This window comes from Caretta caretta, chromosome 2 (assembly GCF_965140235.1).
Source record: "Caretta caretta isolate rCarCar2 chromosome 2, rCarCar1.hap1, whole genome shotgun sequence".
In the NCBI taxonomy this organism is placed as follows: domain Eukaryota; kingdom Metazoa; phylum Chordata; order Testudines; family Cheloniidae; genus Caretta; species Caretta caretta.
This window is the reverse complement of record NC_134207.1, coordinates 47,802,206-47,823,645: the sequence shown is the minus strand read 5'-3', so window position 1 is coordinate 47,823,645 and position 21,440 is coordinate 47,802,206. Positions and strand designations below refer to the sequence as shown.

The window sequence follows — 21,440 nt, the reverse complement described above, 5'->3', positions numbered from 1 at the left end:
GAGGAACCCCGATTGGGGTGGCAAACCTTCAAACTGCTCCTAGTACCAGCTCTGGCTTATGTATACTACATAAGCCACCTGCCACACATATATAGCCCAATCATCTGGAGTCAAATTGCTTACTATATAGATCATCACAAACAAAGGTCATTACTGTTTAACTCATGCTATTTTTGTTTGTATATTGTGCTTGTAAGAGACGTAGATCCACAGTCACTGTAAACTTCCAAGATTAGCAGGTGCACTATGCAGAAGATCACTAGTTCAACAAAGCATTATATTTTATATGTTTTCCTGTGAATCAGTTGCAACCATGCTGTAAATAGTCCAGAGGCTAACTTCCTCTGTAAGTACTGAACTTTTAAAGTCCCATTTATATTCTGCTAGTAATAAAATCTTTTCAAAGAATAGTTTTTAAAGGTACTTCTTTTATTCCAATACAGCATAGCAATGGATATCTTTAGAAACTGCAGATTTAAAGTAGAACTGGTTGAATTTTTTCATCAGAAGTCTGCATATTTATGAGGGAGAACCAAGAAAAAACAAAGGAGATTTTCATGAATTCCCACCTTTCAACAAAATTACTTTAAAGTGCATGCCTTTAAAAAAGACTTGGAAACACACTGGTCTCCCATATAAAATTACAAATGACTAAGTAACTAAATAAAGTTACCTCTCCTCTTGCAGTAGTCTCAGTGCAACAAGTATTTCAAATACTGTAGCAATCGTATCTAATTATACTCTCCCCCATCTTCTCTCTTCTTTGTTGTTGGTTTTAGTTGTTGCCGTGAGAATGCTAAGCCAAATAAGTGAGTTTTACACTTCATTCTGAAGGCCCTGAGAATGAATTTATGCTGGGATTGAAGATATGGGCATACATATGAAAAGAGCATGCACCACTCAATTCTCTGCTGTCCTGCACTGTTCTGTTTTTGAATATCACTCATGGGAATGAAATGGACAAATTTCCAGTTCCATCAATACAAGGCTACGGGAGCATGCAAGATACTTTAAGAGTTCCTGTGGCCCTGCTAAAACCAAGCTTTTGACTTCAAAGCCAACAAATCTAGTCTTGTTTTTAGGTCACCCAACTCAAGTACTGGGATGTTAAGATTCTGGCAGTCCTTGTTTTAAAGGGATGACTTTTTTCATTTAATATCCAATGAATCCTACTATATGGAGAAATATATGCAATTTTTGGCAGAAAGGTCAAACTTCTGCTGTCAACCTTCACAGTGGGTGAAATTCACCCCTACACAGAGGACCAGTATAAGGCAAAGGGATCACCAAAGTCTCCGAAACTAAGCGGAATTCAATATGCACACAAGTCTTGTGCTGGTCCTATGCACTGAACTGAATTTCATCCACTGTTCCTTATGTTAGTCTTCAATTCAAACAACACCCAAATCATCAGACATGGGTTTCTCAAACCTACTCTATGTAATGAAATCTGACTGCCAATTGCATATTAGCTAGATTTTTTTAAAGTTAAAATAATATGCTCTAATAAATATTATGGCATTTAATATGATCAGTCCTTTTCCTCCATCAGTTCTATATTTCTTTAATTTCCTATTCAATTCATATTAAAAAAGTGTCATGATGGAATTGTCTGTATTTTTCTTTGCCCTTGGCCAAAAGATAGGAAAACCTGGAATTTAGCTTCATAACAGGCAAAGTGTTTAGAAAAAAAACATTAAAAAACACTCGAGTCTGAAAAATAGATACATTTTCTAAGTCTGCTGACTTCAAATAAAATGGTACAAATATCTATAATATTCTAAAATCTAGACAAATAGATTGGATGACAAACCTATTACTTTTGTTTTCACTGTTTTATAATTTATTAATGTATTGAATGGTGTGATCTAGTTAAATGTACATCCTAAATTTGCTCCTACCAAAGACATGTGAGCTCATGAAACGAAGGTTTTTTTTAAACAAATGCTGTAATACATTTATGCTGTAATACATAAATTATTCTATTAAAAAAGGGGATAACACAGGCTAAGATTCTGAAAAATAGGCACCTAAGGGCATGTCTATACATAAAAGCTGTATCACTTTAACTATGCTAATATAGTTCAAGTGGTTCAACCTCCTTAGTGTGGATGCAGATCTTCCAGTATAAAGGGGCTTAAACCAGTATATCACATTCCCATATGAGAAAGGGAATAAACTATGCTGGTATAAGGCACCTTTAAATCAATAGAATTGTGTCCATAGTAGTGGTTGTGTAATGCTGAAAGACCCCAGTTGCCATTGGGCGGGGTCAAACCTGGGTCCTCAGAAGCTTAGTGTATGAGTCTCTATTGCATGAGCTAAAAGCCAGATGGCTCTTAGCAAAGATAGCACAATGGTTCTCAACCAGGGGTATACGTACCGCTGGGGGTACGCAGAGGTCTTCCAGAGGGTACATTGACTCATCTATATATTTGCCTAGTTTTATAACAGGCTACATAAAAAGCACTAGCTAAGTCAGTACAAACTAAAATTGCACACAGACAATGACTTCCTTTTACTGTTCTATATTCTTTACACTGAAATGTGAGTACAATATTTATATTCCAATTAATTTATTTTATAATTATATGGTAAAAATGAGAAAGTAAGCAATTTTTCAGTAATAGTGTTATGAGACATTTTTATCTTTTTTTGTCTGATTTTGTAAGCAAGTAGTTGAAACTTGGGGTATGCAGGACAAATCAGACTCCTGAAAGGAGTACAGTAGTCTCGAAAGGTTGAGAACCACTGCTATAGCAGACTCATCCATCTCTAGATGGTCTAGGTGTCACTAGAGGGTGGCAGAGCACCACACAAGCAGGCATAGGTTACAGTTGAACTGATAAAACTATTTAAGTAAAAATCATGCCTCTAACTTAAATAGTTTTATTAGTACGAAATCTGTGTGTGGGTCAGGCCTAAATGTCGGCTTCTAAGTCTATATTTAGGTTTCAAAATTAGGGCTTGATCCTACACTCATTTAAATCAGTGGCAAAGCTCCTATTCACTTTAAAAATGCAGGATCAGGGCCTAAACAACCTGATATTCAAAAGTACTGTGCAAGCATCAATTATCTGAACTGGAGTTCAGAACATGCACACTAGCAAACCGTGAAAGGAACAGCAATAATGCGGGAAAAGTGTTGTTTTTCAACTACCTTGTTCTGATCTCCCTGCTCTGATCTTCCTAAACTGCTGGTTTAGTACTAGATATTGTCAGGCAGGTGCTCAGAACTTTTGAAAGGTGAGCCCCTTGAAAGTCAAGACCCGGTATCAATCAGAAAGCTCGAGCCCTGCAGGGATCTCAGAGAATTTATGGGTTTGTGGTGCTAAACCTAATGCTCATTCCAAACAGAAACAAATGCCACTTCCCCCCATGATGAAACAATCTGGGGTTTCCTAGAGATAGTTTCTCCCTTTTTTGTGCCCTCCCATTAGATTGAACCATCTTTTAGTTACTAGTAAAGTTGCCTGAACCATTCATTTTAAACAATTTATGTATCATGTCTTTTAGTTGTGAACTGATCATGATTGTTATGAGTTTGTTCTAATTATAGAGGAACTTTTTTAGCAACTTATCTGGGTCTTTCACAAGCTTTCCTTAGCTAATAATTAGGGTTGCCAACCTTACAGGATGGCCTGGAGTCTCCATGAATTAAAGATTTATCTTTAATTTAAGATTATGTCATGTGAGGAAACCTCCAGGAATGTGTTCAGATGAGGAAAGATAGAAAATGTTACAACATTTAAAATAATTTCCTTTCCTTTTTCATCTTAGCCAGGGCACTGTATTTGCCTCTGTCCTGTACATGAACCCAGATTTCAAATTAGCTAGGTCCTTTAGGACTGAGGGAAAGGTATGATACAAGCTACCTTTATTGATAGGCAGTATAGTAGATTGGCCTTGCCATCCAGACCACCTTAAAGACCTAGCTAGAGATCAATACGGGGGGCTGCTCAGTCTGCTCAGAGGCCATGCCCATGACAACAGCATATAGTAGATTTTACATTCATTTTTCTCTTGTTACATTCTCACACCGTAATTGTGGGTATGTATAGGGCCACGTAAGATCATTAATATATTAATGAAAACACCTGTTTACGTCACATATGCTCATTCATTCAAAACAGTCTCATTTGCGTGAATAAAACCCCCTACCCCAATGGTTTTTCAAGCAAAAATCAGTCACACACATTTTTGGAGAAAAGCAAACAAAATTATAGAAACGTGGTTGGATTCAACCAAAATTTTGATTTACCAAACGGTCCAAATAAATCTTTCCACTTTTCTAGGTATTAGCATATGATTAAATAAAATACAGAGTTTTACTAGGCAGGGTGGTGAAGTCTCCTCTTCCCCATAGTACATCCAATTATGGGACAAAGAAGTATTTGGAAAAAATATGTTATCTGCTCACAGAGACTAGAAAGAACATTCAGAGTGTTGGGTCAGGTCTCTCTACCTTTCTGGTGCATTGCCCTGATAGTGACAATCTCTGTTTGGCAATTAAGCATCTGCATAAATACAACTTGGCTGCTAAAAAGGCTAAATGCTTAGTGTGGGATGACCACAGCAGTTTACCTTTTTATTGCTTTAATTATATTATTACAAGTTCCATCTAATTCCTGACATGTTCCATTTTAGACCAGGAAGGGAGCAAGGAGTATGATGTTGCACATTGACAGACCCTGGGATACGTTAAAAGCAGACAACTAACTAAACATCTAGAATACTGTACTAGATTCATCCACAAGACTCCGCCTTCGCTGACTGTTGGTGTTTAGCAGATTTTTTTAAATGACATGTAAACAAAAGCACTTTTCTCAAAGCTGGAAGAGCGTTCCATGAAAGGGGAAAAAAATCAATAAAAATGAGCTCATACCTTGCCAACTCTTAATATTTTCCATCGTCTGGCTTCCTGACAGTAAATAGAGTCTAGCAGACAGATCCTCTTCTGACTGTACAGACCTATGCCTAATGACTGAGTCCTCACAAACCGACCAGCATAATTTTTTTAACAAGTTTTCCATTGCTTGAATGGCTGAAGTGGTGTTTCTGTTCGCAAGCATAGCTTTATATCCCAGTGGTAATATTCTCAAGGAGGAATTTTATGCAGCAGACACTGACACCGTTTCAAGTTAGATCTTAAGGTATTTGGACACTGAATAAATGGAGGCTGTGTTCACAATGTGTAGGAAAATCCAGCCAAGGGGAGACTCAGGAACCTTGTGAATAGATTACTCCATGAGGAAAGGAGTACTTGTGGCACCTGCCACAAGTACTTCTTTTCTTTTTGCGGATAAAGACTAACACGGCTGCTACTCTGAAACCTGTACTCTATGAGGGTACATCAGCAGAACTTATAGTTGCTGTGTGAGAGACTGATTTGCATTTTCATTTCCATCATGTAGGTCTCATGGGTGCAATTATTGCCAAAATTGAATTTTAGCGACAGAAAATATTGTCTCATGGCATGAAGGGGTTCAAACTTTGACGGAATTGGATAGTGACTATCAGCAGGATAAGAAGAGGAGAATTTTTGGGGAAAGGTATGAAGAGAAAAGAACTAGTAACTCCCTCATTTCATCTGCAACTTCCAAAGTCATTTTTCTGTTGGTAAGCAGCTCATTGAAATATTAGCTTGGCATCATCATCATCATCAAATGTCATTACTATAATATCCAGTTTTGTTTTTCACATTTGTACAGTATCATCAATAGTCTAGTATTACACCATATACACCTTCTGTTCTAAGTGTATGGTACATTTTTTTGACCATGCCTTTTCTAACAAACATATAGCAAGGTGCATGTATGTATATAATAAAAACAAAACCCCAAAGCAAAGCACTCCATTGCGCACACCTCTCCCTTTGGGGAGAGGATGGGAGAACAAACTCTTAACTGATGTTAGACACATAGCTTAACCCATTACTGGAAGCTGCTCAGATACTATGCTGCAAAGTATGGTATAAATACCTATATAGAAAAGGACCAATTAAGTAAGAGCAGCATGCTATATGAAATATCAGGAGTGCAGATACTGTAATTTAGAGCATCCATTAATCTGAGGTCCTGGCTCTTATTATAACTGAACACTGCACATGACATGACCATTACTGAGACAGAAAGCCCCCTCAAGAGACTTCTTTTTCAACTCCACTAGTTTGTGTTTCCAGCAGCACATATCTGCTTCACTGTGTCAACCATGCTGGCAGCTAAGTGAAATTTACTAGAAGCTGATCTCTGCAGTTCAGAGATCAAGATTTTCATCAATTTCACTTGGCTGCTAGCAACTACCCAGGGTAAACTGACTGTGTGCAATCTATGTACTAAATAGATTCTAAGTATGTTTCACTTGACCATTGTATTTACATCATGTCTGAAAAGACTTCGCTTGCGAATCTACAAACCATGGGCATAGGCAACTCATTTTTGTGGCTAATAGTTTGCAAAAGATCAATAATTTTTCAGAGAACTGAAGAGTTAACAAGGAATAATCTAATCCCTGCAAAGGTTTTCCCATAAGACAAACTTTATGTACATATAGATTGCAAATGTTCTCTCCTAATGCAAGCCCGTTGCAAACATATTTTCCTTCTATTTCAATGCAAACAGTTAGCAAAACATCTATTGCTTATCTACTGTTACTGTTTAAAAAGTCTTCACTGTTGCTACTTCTCATTATCCTAGCTGTATCTTGAAGGATGAACTGACTTCTGCAGGGCTTCATTATACTGCAGTCATGGTATTGGTGAATCTGCAATAGGACAAAAATTTTTTCCTCAGATCCACATATTCAACTTTTGACTCCAAGATTCTGGTTCTTCACAGGTAAGAACTGCACACAGCGAGACTAGATTAAGAGAGCTGAGACCCACCATATAGATCTAAGCAGAGATTTGAGGGCGTCTGCGCTCAGCTTTTGCCTACAGTTTACCATCATTGCTACCAACAGTAGGAATGCTAATGTAGACAAGTCTCCAGGCAGCAACTGACATTTAAGCACTATACCTTGTTGTCCAACACTGTTCAGCTAACAAAATACAGGAAGGGAAGGTTTCCCTGTTTTCCCTGAGCAAGGTTTCTAAGGCCTTGTTTATATTAAAAAGCTACCCTTGGGCGACTAGACCAATTTAAAATTGACCTAGTTAAACTGGTGCACATCTGCAAGGTGTATGCACTTAAAGTGGTTTACATAAATTAGGTAATTTACCAAAGCAAATTAAACTGATTTCAACAAAGGTTTAAAATAGTTTAAGTGCATCTACATTAGGGATATGAACCAGTATAATTAGGTCAATTTTAAATCAACTTAATTAAACCAGTGCAACTTTTCTAGTAGAGACAAAGCCTATGTTTGAAAGTTAGAGGCTTTTCTTTTCTGGCAGAGAACAAAAAATATTCAAATTCACATTGCTGAAGAGAGGAAAGCTATAAATTAAAAAGGCAAAAAATGTAAGATAATGTGAATTAGTGATGGGATTGTATCCAGAAAGGCATTTCTAATGTAAGTTTCTTTATTAGAAGTTTCATGGTGCATAAGTCTTTATCCATGATGTCCTGATCTATAAACATCTTCATCTCTCTTTTGCTTACATTTATCTTTAGGATTTTACCTAAGAACTTGTCCTATTTAATAGGAATTATGTTTACAAGAAAACATGCAATCAAGGTAGAAAAGAGATAGATGGAAAAAAAGATTCAAAAAAGATGCAAGAGAATAGTGTGATGGGGCAAGGCCAGATGGCTATAGAAAAGTAGTGGGAGATAGATATATTAGCTCCAGGCTAAACAAATCCCTGGTACCAGGATAAGTGAAATGGCAGCTGCTCCAGGTCAATTAAGACACCTGGGGCCAATTAAGAACTTTCCAGAAGGCAGGGAGAATGCTAGGTTGATTGGGACACCTGAAGCCAATCAGGGGCTAGCTGAAACTAGTTAAAAGCCTCCCAGTTTGTCAGGTGGGTGTGCATGTCAGGAGCTGTGGGAGGAAGTTGTGCTGTTGGAGAGGCTGAGTAGTACACACCATATCAGGCACAAGGAAGGAGGCCCTGAGGTAAGGGTGAAGTGGAGCTTGAGGAAGTGAGGGCTGCTGTGGGGGAAGTAGCCCAGGGAATTGTACATGTCATGTTTCTAAAAGGTCAGCTACCATAGCTGATACTATTAGGGTCCCTGGGCTGGAGCCCGGAGTAGAGGATGGGCCCGGGCTCCCCCCCTCCCTTTTGTCCCCTGATTAATCACTGAGACTGGTAGACAACAGAGACTGTGCAAGGAAGGATAACTTCTCCTCGCCTCCCTTGCTGGCTTATGATGAAAATGGCTCAGTAGACTGTGACCCTTGTCTCTAGAGAGGGAAGGGTTATGTGGAGGGTCACAGTGACCCTCTGAGGCTAGTGAAATCCACCAGGAAATGTGGGACCCACGGAGGTAAGGACAGAGCTTTGTCACAACAGTAAGGAAGAGAAACTGACAAAAATACTGTCAAGAATACTTTAAATTCATTTTTGGCTATGATTTTAAATACACAGAATCTGTTACCTATAACTGCTATTTCTGCACCTTAGTCATCATGACAGCCCCACCAGAAGAGGCTACCTATAATATGTGCTGAACCAACATATTTCTTGTATGTCCTGGTTATGCTCCTGACCCAATCACCACTCCAGCATCTCCCACATTCTGGGCTGCACTTAATGGTTCTTGGACCACTACATCCCTCTCCCTTCAAATGACTTTTTGTCACTGTGGGCCCTAGATAGTGAAATCAAGCCTAGTGACCATTGAAAATAATATCTGGAGATGATTAATGGAAATATTTTAAAATATTTGCATTATTCCAAGTGTGTATGTGTGTGTTTAGAGGAAGACGTAGCTACTCTCAGTACTATCTTTGCCAACATATTATATTCTCTTAACCGGGTAAAGTTGAGAGGTGGGTCTCCGTCTTAAGTTGTGCCACTGCATGAATGCACTCTTCTTCTTTTTTAAATTTATTTTGCTATTTGTAAACTTAGGGACAAAGAGGGACAAATTCACAATTTTAAGTAAATGTTTGGCACAGATTTGTAAAGACCGTCCGCCCCTCGTTTACACGGACAGCACTATGTAGGTGAACAGAACTTAATCCTTCCATATCTTAAGGACATGAAATCTCCTGTGTTGCAGGCATAGCACTTGGCTTGTATGACCATACCCATGCATTGGAATATCATGGAATAGTGCTCACAGAGGTGCGTCAGGAACAGGGGGCTTTGTGATTCTCGAGCACAGCAGAGCTACTACAGAACTGGCTCTCTAGTGGCTCTACTAAGTAATCTCCTGCGACCTCAACAGTGTTGATTTATTGTGGCTCACAGTGCATCAGAAACATCCAGTCTATGGATTTAACAGTGGCCAGAGGAAGATGTGTTGCTGGAAAGCCTTCTAACAAGAAACAAGACATCCAACAAGAAATATGTGATCTTCCGTTTCAATGTGAAGACTGATAAAAATCTTCAAATGTATTAAGGGCTGTTAAAGAGGATGGTGATCAATTTTTCATTGTTCTCCATGTCCACTGAAGATAAGACAAGAAGTAACTGGCTTAATTGGCAACAAGGGAGATTTAGGTTAGACATCAGGAAAAAAGACTTTCTAATTGTAAGGATAGTTAAGCTCTGGAGTAGGCCTCCAAGGGAGGTTGTGGAATCCTCATCATTGGAGGTTTTTAAGAACAGGTTGGACAAACCATCTATCAGTGGCGGTCTAGGTTTACTTGTTTCTGCCTCACATTAGGGTGGAGGAAGACCCACTAGATGACCTCTGGGGGTCCCTTCCAGCCCTACATTTCTATGAATCTATAAATACAGGGAGCAGTGTACAGTAGAGGATTTTTCTGACAGCAGCAGGAAAATTTAGTTCTTAAGGCACCTCTTTTTCTTGTCTTGTGACTTTAAATTTCATGACTGCAGTTTGATATTTGTATAATTAGATGAATTCTTTAAGATGGGCTCTTGTTGGGGATTTTGACAATAAGAACATAAGAATAGCCATACTGGGTCAGACCAAAGGTCCATCCAGCCCAGTATCCTGTCTACTAAGAGTTGCCAATGCCAGGTGCTCCAGAGGGAGTGAACCTAACAGGTAATAAGCAAGTGATCTCTCTCCTGCCATCCATCTCCACCCTCTGACAGACAGAGGCTAGGGACACCATTCCATACCCATCCTGGCTAGTAGCCACTAATGGACTTAGCCTCCATGAATTTATCCAGTTCTCTTTTCAACCCTAGCCTTCACAACTTCCTCAGGCAAGGAGTTCCACAGGTTGACTGTATACTGAATGAAGAAGAACTTCCTTTTATTTCTTTTAAACCTGTTACCCATTAATTTCATTTGGTGACCCCTAGTTCTTATATTATGGGAAATAATAAATAATAAATAGTAAATAGTAAATAACTTTTCCTTATTCACTTTCTCCACACCACTCATGATTTTATATACCTCTATCATATCCCCCCTTAGTCTCCTCTTTTCCAAGCTAAAAAGTCCTAGCCTCTTTAATTTCTCCTCATATGGGACCCGTTCAAAACCCCTAATCATTTTAGTTGCCCATCTCTGAACCTTTTCTAATGCCAGTATATCTTTTTTGAGATGAGGGGACCATATCTGTACGCAGTATTCAAGATGTGGGCATACCATGGATTTATATAAGGGTAATAAGATACTCTCCATCTTATTCTCTATCCCTTTTTTAATGATTCCTAACATCCCATTTGCTTTTTTGACTGCCACTGCACACTGCATGGAGTCTTCAAAGAACTATCCACGATAACAACAAGATCTTTCTACTGATTAGTTATAGCTAAATTAGCCACCATCATACTGTATGTATAGTTGGGGTTATTTTTTCCAATGTGCATTACTTTACATTTATCCACATTAAATTTCATTTGCTCGTTTTGTTGCCCAATCACTTAGTTTTGTGAGATCTTTTTGAATTTCTTCACAGTCTGCTTTGGTCTTAACTATCTTGAGCAGTTTAGTATCATCTGCAAACTTTGCCACTTCACTGTTTACCCCTTTCTCCAGATCATGTATGAATAAGTTGAATAGGCTTGGTCCTAGGACTGACCCTTGGGGAATACCACTAGTTACCCTCTCCATTCTGAAAATTTACCATTTATTCCTACCTTTTAACTTTTAAATTGGTCTTTTAACCAATTCTCAATTTTAAATTGGTTTTTTAACCAATTCTCAATCCATGAAAGGATCTTTCCTCTTATCCCATGACAACTTAATTTATGTAAGAGCCTTTGGTGTCGGACCTTGTCAAAGGCTTTCTGGAAATCTAAGTACACTATGTCCACTGGATCCCCCTTGTCCACATGTTTGTTGACCCTCTCAAAGAACTCTAATAGATTAGTAAGGCATGATCTCCCTTTACAGAAACCATGTTGACTTTTGCTCAATAATTTATGTTCTTCTATGTTTCTGACGATTTTATTCTTTACTATTGTTTCAACTAATTTGCCCGGTACTGACGTTAGACTTACTGGTCTGTAATTGCCAGGATCACCTCTAGAGCCCTTTTTAAATATTGGCATTACATTAGCTATCTTCCAGTCATTGGGTACAGTAGCTGATTTAAAGGACAAGTTACAAGGACATAGTTAATCGTTCCGCAATTTCACATTTGAGTTCTTTTAGAACTCTTGGGTGAATGCCAACTGGTTCCAGTGACTTGTTACTGTCAAGTTTCTCAATTAATTCCAAAACCACCTCTAGTGACACTTCAATCTGTGACAATTCCTCAGATTTGTCACCTACAAAAGACGGCTCAGGTTTGGGAATCTCCTTAACGTCCTCAGCCGTGAAGACTGAAGCAAAGAATTAATTTAGTTTCTCTGCAATGACTTTATCGTCTTTAAGTGTATCTCGATCATCCAGGGGCCCCACTGGTTGTTTAGCAGGCTTCCTGCTTCTGATGTACTTAAAAAACATTTTGTTATTACCTTTTGAGTTTTTGGCTAGCTGTCGTTCAAACTCCTTTTTGGCTTTTCTTATTATATTTTTACATTTAATTTGGCAGTGTTTATGCTCCTTTCTATTTACCTCACTAGGATTTGACTTCCACTTTTTAAAAGATGCCTTTTTATCTCTCACTGCTTCTTTTACATGGTGGTTAAGCCAACTATTTTTTTTAGTTCTTTTACTGTGTTTTTTAATTTGGGGTGTACATTTAAGTTGAGCCTCTATTAGGGTGTCTTTGAAAAGTGTCCATGCAGCTTGCAGGGATTCCACTCTAGTCACTGTACCTTTTAATTTCTGCTTAACTAATCTACTCATTTTTCCATAGTTCCCCTTTCTGAAATTAAATGCCACAGTGTTGGGCTGTTGAGGTGTTCTTCCCACCACAGGAATGTTAAATGTTATTATATTATGCTCACTATGTTGATGCCATATTTCCCTAACAGTGCCACACTCTGGAAAAGATATTTTTTCTGGTTTTGGACCCATTGTCCAGTATCTAAACTTTCCATTAGGAAAATGAGGTGATATATAGCATCTAAATGGCATGGAGTCATGAGAATGATCCATCTCTCTCCAGCAGAAGGCTCAAAAAAGTCATATTTCTTTTTTTAAAAGCATCGAAATCCATATGGAATGGGGGCGGGGAGGGGTTACTCTCTCTTTTGCTTTACTCTTCCTTTGCAACTTCTTTATCCCATTCTTTTTCAGTATTTGGTATTTTCCTTTTGTTTAATTTTTAAATCATGTTTCATCTTTTTTCCCTTTAAAAATCTTGCCTCATAGTTTCCCCCCCGCCACACACACACACTTTCTGATTTGACCTCCACTCTATTTTTTACCTTCAATGTTTCTTCTCTCTGTCACTGTCTTGCCCATCATCTTCTTCTACACCATTACTCATGTTTGTTTTAGAACCGTATGCAGAGGTTTAATTAGGGTTAGGGCCCCGTTACTCTGGGTGTGGATTAAACATACATGGAGTCACTGTCCTCAGCTCAGAGAACTTAAAGAAATCTAAGGCCCTGATCTGGTACTGTACAGAGAGACACCAGAAGTAAATGGGGCACCTACATGAAAGGGCCCACTCACATGGAACACCTGGAAGAATGGAGGCCTAAAATAACAAGTGACACATGAAGGATGGGTGGAGAAGGATACAGTCCAATATATAAAATACACAGACAATCATATCTCTACCCTTGGCTCCCCCCTCCGCCCCCTTGGCTCTCCACACACACAAACTGCTCTTGTTCCCATTCCTCTCCCTTAACCATCTGTTCCACAAATGCATTGTCCCATAGAAACAAATGGTCTTAGAGACACAGCTACTCTTGAGTTGTGAGAGAGGAGGACTTTATCTAAGTGGAAAGCCCATTTGCTCCATGAGTCTCTCCTGTTCTTCCTTCAGAATGCAGGTGTGGGGAGGGTTGAGAGTGCAGTGCTCCACACAACATGTGCGACTTGTTAGCTTTGTGGTCCATAGCGATATACCACTGGGGTGAGAATGGAGATAAGCAGCACTAAAATATAGGGAAGTCATATTCCTTTGGATGTGTCATTTCAGACTGTGACATTAATAAACCCATACAAAGTGAGCATAATGAGAAAACTCAGAACACCAGGACATTAAAGGAAAAAAAAACCATGATTGTGACAATCAGGATAAAGTAACATTAGAATATAACCACAGTCAGAGCGCTGGTGCAAAGAATTAATTTGTACATGTTTCCTTCTGGTCAGATTTTGGTTTCTAACAAAACTTGATTTTTCTCGTTGTTTTTGCATTAACTCAAGAGCTTCAAAAGTAGGGGTAACCCAAACAAAATTTATAGAAAACAGGATAACAATGTATTAAGGTTTTACTAGCACTCCAAGAAGTTGTTTATCTCTTTTGAGGTAGACAGAATTCAAATTGCCTTCATTAGCAGTGCAATATACTGTGGAAAATGAGCTTGGTACTTATCAAGAGGGTCCCTGATTTGCATTTTTGCTAAATAACCAAGCTGTTCTGTTTTTTTTTCCAAACCACTCTAGAGCAGTAGAACAGGAGAGAGAGAAAAACTCATTTAGCTAAGTAATATGTGCAGCATTTTGGGGGTAGATTTTTTACAAAAATCTGTCACTGAAGTTCTCTGCTCTTTTATTAGATTTTTAAATTATATAGACTATACTAGATAATGACTGTACTGCATCATACAGAAACTACTATATAAGCAATGAACCTTAAAAACATAAAGGCTGTCTATGAAGAATAAATTGTGGTTCAACACCAGAATATGCTTTTCATCCCTTTGCCTTTCAGCGCACTGACACTGAGTCCTGGCAAGGTATTCAGACTTCATTATATATCACCTCAACAACCAATCCAGCAGTCCACAAAATTTGGAAGCACTCTTATTTTTCTAAGAGAATTGTCTCTTTCATTTCTCACAATACTGTGGAATCCTGGTTAACATCACCAGCCAGTTTTGTTCCTGACAGTATGTTCCATTGTAACAGGAATATCCCCTCCTTAAATATAAATGGATACACAAAAGCACATGGGCTATTAACTGCACAAAATGCAAATTGTGAATGGATAATATAATAAAGTATATTAATTTTCACTGATACCTACCATGGTATAATAGTTTACCCTTGATACAGATGTCACAATCTTCCCCTCCAAGTGGTCAAAGTATTAATTTTTATAAGAAACTTCTTTTTAGGGATAGTATTCAAACACCTCAGCTAACCCTTTGCTCTCCAGTCCTCTCCCACTTTTTTCTCCTTACTGAAATGTATCTCTTAAAGTCTTAGAGTTTGTTTACATAGGGATATTAACCACAACTGCTAACCCACAACAGTCATTCAGCAACAGACCCCATGTGGACGCTCTTATTCAAGAATAAGAGTGCCTTTTCCTGATGGGATTAAACTACAGGCACAGCTATTGCTCCTAAAATTCACATTTTGCCTTAATTCAAAATAACTTTCAAGTGCATATCAATCCTCAGATTCTACTGAGGGCCCAAATTGATGACAAAAAGGAAGCACACAACAGGAGGTTCTTCAGTGAAGTCTGTATATACCAGGGGTTCTCAACTTTTTTCTTTCTGAGCCCCCCCTCCCCCCCATGCTAAAAAACTCCATGGCCCACTTGTGCCACAACAACTGTTTTTCTACATATAAAAGCCAGGGCCGTCATTAGGGGGTAGCAAGCAGGGAAAATGCCTGGGGCTCCATGCCACAGGGGGCACCACAAAGCTAAGTTTCTCAGGCTTCAGCTTCAGCTCCTGGTGGTGGAGCTCGGGGACCCCGGCTGCAGTCCCATGTGGTGGGGCTTTGGCTTTCTGCCCTGGGCCCTAGCAAGTCTGATGCCAGCTGCTTGGCGGACCCCCTGAAATCTGCTCATGGCCCCCCATGAGAACCACTGGTATATAAAATATTTTAATTGAGGTCTGCAACAGCTTTACTATTAGCTCTACCTAACTGAACTGTGTCTGTTCGTGCTGAACTGAGCAGAGATTTTAAATTATAAAGGGGGTAAAATACAGCAATACAATCCCACAGATTTTTCTGCATTGTCAAGAATTTATGTTTTCCTTCAACATATAAATGAAGTTTCTGGTAGACATTCTGTTAGTTAAGGACTTCACAGTCTAGATCAATGTATTGCTGTCTCATTGAGCCTCCTACACTGAAAGAACTGTGCCATTAGAAGCATTACCATACCCTATATCCATAGTAATGAAATATTAACTTAAAGCCTTGTTGCTAGCACCTATGTGAAAATGGTGTTTAACAATAAACTGAGGCTCTGACTTGGAAAATCCCTAAGGAAAAAAAATTAAAGCCAGAAATTCCCCTCAAACTGAGCAGCATTATATTTGTGTTCTTAATTGCTTCTTTTATTTTTTTCTTGTGGGTTAATGGATTTATCACTTCAGTTGAGCAGATATTTAATTGTTTCTGCAGACAAAATTAAGATTTCTAAAGATAGTTTGTCCAACCCCTCCCTCGTGAGTGATAGAGGTCCTACTGAAGACAACCAAATTCATTATCTTAATAACCTGTGGCCAACTTTAACGCAGGCCTCTTACAAGAAGCCGGTATACTCATCCAATTAACTAAATCTTATAATAAACTAACAAAGCTTAATCTGATGAGTCATCCCAACTAAGGAAGCATTAAATGGTTCTCAGCTGCTTATGAGGTATTCAAGCACTTCCAGTTTGAATTTCAAGAACGGATGTGTAGACACTGGGGATAAATGAACTATTTTCCTGAAATGGCAAATCAAGGGTTGATTTTGCACCAAGGCATGGCATCATCATGGCAAAAAATAGCAGACCAGGTTGTAGGTTCTAATTAGCTATTGGTCCCTGTTGTTAACTGATATTTTTCTGTCATAATATCCCTGCTATTAAATGTTCATTTTTTCCTCAACCTAATTAAAGATAGTATGGTAAACAAAATGCACATGAAGGGCACATTACATAAATAATTCAATGGTTGGATGAACTCAGTAGCTCCTAAAAGGAATTTCATCTATCTCCAAAGAGGAACAATAATTATGTAACTTACATTTACAAAAAATCATTTCATGTCGAAGATCCCTAACAGACCACATATTAATTGACGTATTTCTACACTAATGTGGAATTAGTGAAACACTGACAGGTACTTCGGTGCCCCAGGATAGTATGGAAATTGTTTTTTTATTGCAGAAATGCACACCACACTTGAATTCACTATTTTTAAACTAAAATCTGCTCTTACCATCATGATTAGGATTTCCCAAAGTCCATGGCTCGTCTGAGTCAAAATGAGTGTCTCCCCCAATTCCTGGCCCAGGGAAGTAAGCATGGGCCAAAAATCCTCCCTCCCCGTCAAAGGGAGAACTGTCTCCATGAAAACCGGATGCAAAAATTATTGTAATATCCACGTCCCTCTTGCCATTTTCTAATTCAATGTAAGGAACTTCTTCAAATGTCAGAGGAGTTACATTCTGCCACACATCAAAGGCACGGCGAATGGCTTTGCGGGTTTCGGCATCGCCTACTTTTGGAGTGACGTTCTTTATGCTGAAACAAACAAACAAACAAATTAATCTGATATAGTGCTCAGTGACACAATTCACGTTCATTTTACTCTGATTACTGCAGACACAGACATATACAGTGCTGGTAAGGCATTATATCCTCAGAGAAAAATAGCTTTAAATAAATAGGTGAGAAATTACTACATTGATCTGTGCAGTGTTTTATGCTAGATCTCATTATGGGTTAGTTATTCGATTCTCAGCAGTACACAATTCTTATTCTAATATCATTAAAAATATTTTATGAAGAAAAAAATGCTTAACAGTGGGGTAACTGGATTAATCAACCACTGGCCATTTATCTCTTGGAACACAATTAGAATCAAGCTCAGCCAAAGGACTGCATGTCATTCTGATCAAAAACTGCAAATGTTCCCAGTTTAAATGAGGTTTTAATTTCTTAGTGGTTACAATTAACAACAGAATAATACCATGCTGTGCCCACCAACCAGAACTTAAAAGGCCCTAAAAACAATTCTTGCTACATTCAGAACGACACAACTAATTCGTAATTAGAAACATTTTTTTCCATTTCATTACAGGTTAAGATGTCCTTTTGCTGTCTTATTAAGCACACAGTGACCTTCTGTTAAATTAAACAGTCCACAGGAAGAATAATTTGACAGAAAAGTTTGAACTACTTCAGGAATCCGTACTGTTCTAAACTATTTCATCAAAAGCAAGTACTCCATCTTAATTTCCATAAGAAATGTGCAGAAGACGCAAACAATGTTGATTAAAATGAGTGATGGTGGAAAGTATGCTACAATCAGGGGTGAAAGCAGACCAGTACGGGCCGGTATGGCGTACCGGTAAGAAGCCAGTACCACCCCGGAGGCAGACCATGTTAAAGAGCTGCCACAGCAGAACTTTAATGTCATTTGCCTCCCCTCCTGCGCCGACAGGAGGGGGGGCAAAAAGGGCAGCTTCTCCAGGGTCGGCAATTTAAAAGGGCCTGGGGGTCCCAGCCATGCTGCCACTACCGCAGCAGTGGCTGGAGACCCGGACCCTTTTAAATCGCTGCCGGAGGCCCAGGTGATGGGGGTCAGGCAGCGTGGAGGGGTCAGTGGGGGAGGTTGACCCCCCCAGCCCTGCCCCTTCTGCCTGGGGCCCTGCCCCTTCTGCCCAAGGCCCCGCCCCTTCTGCCTGAGGCCCCATACCAGTAAGAATTTAATGTTCCTTTCACCCCTTGCTACAATGGAATCTTTACCAAAAATACGTATTTAAAATAAATAAACACACACACACACAGAGTCCCAAACTAATCAATTTGGAATCAATCCAGTTCCGCACTGCTATTCAGAACACATTTTTACCTGATATATACCAGCCATTCAAGCCTTACTTTGCACCCTTTTTTGTGTCTGTATTGGAACTATTGCATTTGGATGAATACTGTTGATTTGACATGTGGTTTATTAAATGCGCAGCAAAGATTTTAAAAGAAATATAATTTCAGAGTACATTAAGTTCTCAGTGTGATGTGTTGATGGAGAAGAAAAATATTTTATCAATAAAACTGGAAAGATCTGTCTTTGGTGTTATGAAATGTGTTTGATTTTATGATGTGGTATGTTTAAGCAAGTGTATATAGATCTTTCAAGTTTCTGTTTTCTAAACTCATATGTTCATAGAGTTTACGGGATCAGTAGATCATCTAGTCTGACCTTGTGCATATCACAGCCCATTATATTTCACCCACTTACAAATGTTTTGTACCCAGTAACTTGTCTTTGGCTGACTACAGCATATCTTCCAGAAAGCCATGCAGGCTTCATTTGAAAACATCAAGAAATGGAGAAACCACCATTTTTCAGTTTGAGTAACAGATATGGCAGTTTCTTGCAATATCCTGGACAAAACTTATTGATTTCAGTTTAAGTGTCGTAAGAGATCATTGTAAGAACATAAGAATGGACATACTGGGTCAGACCAATGGTCCATCTAGCCCAGTATCCTGTTTTCTGACAATGGCCAGTGCCAAATGTTTCAAAGGGAGTGAACAGAACAAGGCAGTTATCGAGTGATCCATCCCCTGTCGTCCAGTCCCAGATTCTAGCAGTTAGAGATTTAGGGACACACAGAGCAGAGGGTTGCATCCCTGACCATCTTGGCTAATAGACATTGATGGACATATCCTCCATGGACTTATTTCATCCCCTGGCAATGAGTTCCACAAGTTGATTGTGCACTGTGTGAAAAATTACCCCATTATTTTTGTTTTAAAACTGCTACCTATTAATTTCATTGGGTGATCCTTGGTTTGTGTGTTATGTGAAGGGGTAAATAACAGTTCCTTATTCACCTTCTCCTCCTCATTCATGATTTTATAGACCTCTATCATATTCCCTTTCAGTTGTCTCTTTTCCAAACTGAACAGTACCAATCTTTTTAACCTCTCATCATATGGAAGCAGCTCCATACTGTTAATAATTTTTGTTGCCTTTAAAATTTTTTGTTGCCCTTCTCTTTTTCCAATTCTAATATATATATATTTGTGAGATGGGGTGATCAGAACTGCATGCAGTATTAAATATGTGGGCATACCATGGATTTACATATTGGCATTATGATATTTTCTGTCTTATTATCTATCCTTTTCCAAATTACTCCTAACATTCTGTTAGCTTTTTGACTAAGGCTGCCCACTGAGCAGATGTTTTCAGAGAACTTTCCACCATGATTCCAAGATCTCCTTCTTGAATGGTAAAAGCTAATTTAGATCCCGTCATTTTGTATGTATATTTGGGATTATACTTTCCAATGTGCATTACTTTGCATTTATCATCAATGAATTTCTTCTGCCATTCTGTTGCCCAGTAACCTAATTTGCTGAGATCCCTTTGTAATTCTTCACAGTCAGCTTTGGACTTAACTATTTTGAGTTATTTTGTATCATCTGCAAACTTCACCACCTCACTGTTTACCTTCTTTTCCAGATCATTTATGAATATGCTGGACAACATCCAGTTACTGATCCATGAGATCCTTTTTATTCCATGACTGATTATTTTGCATAGGAGTCTTTGATGTGGGGCCTTGTCAAAGGCTTTCTGAAAGTCCAAGTACACTATATCAACTGGATGACCCTTGCCCAGATTCATAGATTCATAGATACTAAGGTCAGAAGGGACCATTATGATCATCTAGTCTGACCTCCTGCACAATGCAGGCCTTAGAACCTCACCCACCCACTCCTGCAAAAAACCTCACTTATGTTTGAGCTATTGAAGTCCTCAAATCATGGTTTAAAGACTTCAAGGAGCAGAGAATCCTGCAGCAAGTGACCCGTGCCCCATGCTACAGAGGAAGGCGAAAAACCTCCTTCCAATCTGCCCTGGAGGAAAATTCCTTCCTGACCCCAAATATGGCGATAAGCTAAACCCTGAGCATATGAGCAAGATTCACCAGCCAGATACTACAGAAAATTCTTTCCTGGGTAACTCAGATCCCACCCCATCTAACATCCCATCACAGCCCTTTAGGCCTATTGACCATGAATATTTAAAGATCAATTAATTACCAAAATCATGTTATCCCATCATACCATCTCCTCCATAAATTTATTGAGTTTAATCTTAAAGCCAGATAGATCTTTTGCCCCCACTGCTTCCCTTGGAAGGCTATTCCAAAACTTCACTCCTCTGATGGTTAGAAACCTCCATCTAATTTCAAGTCTAAACTTCCTGGTGGCCAGTTTATAGCCATTTGTTCTTGTGTCCACATAGGTACTGAGCTTAAATAATTCCTCTCCCTCTCCAGTATTTATCCCTCTGATATATTTATAGAGAGCAATCATATCTCCCCTCAACCTTCTTTTATGCTTGTTGACCCCCTCAAACAATTCTAAGAGATTGGTGAGGCATAATTTCCCTTTACAAAACCTCTGACTCTTCCATAACAAATTGTGTTCAACTATAGCTTGTCTACACTTGAAATGCTACAGCGGCACTGCTGTAGCATTTGATTGTAGACATTACCTATGCTGATGGAAGGGGTTCCCTCTTCACTGTAGGTAGTCCAAGTCCCTGAGAGGTGGTAGCTAGGTCAATGAAAGAATTCTTCTGTCGGCCTAGTGCTGTCTACAGTGGGGGTTATGTTGGCTTAACTATGTCACTCAGAGATGTGGATTTTTCATACCCCTGAGTTATGCAGCTGGGTCAACCTAACTTTTTAGTGTACACTAGGCCTAAGTGTCTGATGATTCTGTTCTTTACTATAGTTTCACCCAAACTGCCTGGTACTGAAGTTAATTTTACCGGCCTGTAGTTGCCAGGGTTGCCTGGCAAATGTTTATGTATTCTCGTGGAGTAGTATGCAACCTCAAAGGTGACTACTGTAAA

General features: G+C 39.0%; 1 protein-coding gene across 5 annotated transcripts in view; it reads right to left on the bottom strand.

Annotated features, from left to right (window-relative positions):
* The window catches only part of MMP16 (matrix metallopeptidase 16), a 251,376-nt gene that overhangs the window by 83,736 nt on the left and 146,200 nt on the right, over positions 1-21,440 (bottom strand). For all 5 annotated transcript variants that reach the window (XM_048841151.2, XM_048841145.2, XM_048841146.2 and 2 more), the window contains one exon: positions 16,776-17,080. In XM_048841151.2, the coding sequence (XP_048697108.1) occupies positions 16,776-17,080 (305 nt within the window). The remainder of the gene's footprint in view (positions 1-16,775; positions 17,081-21,440) is intronic.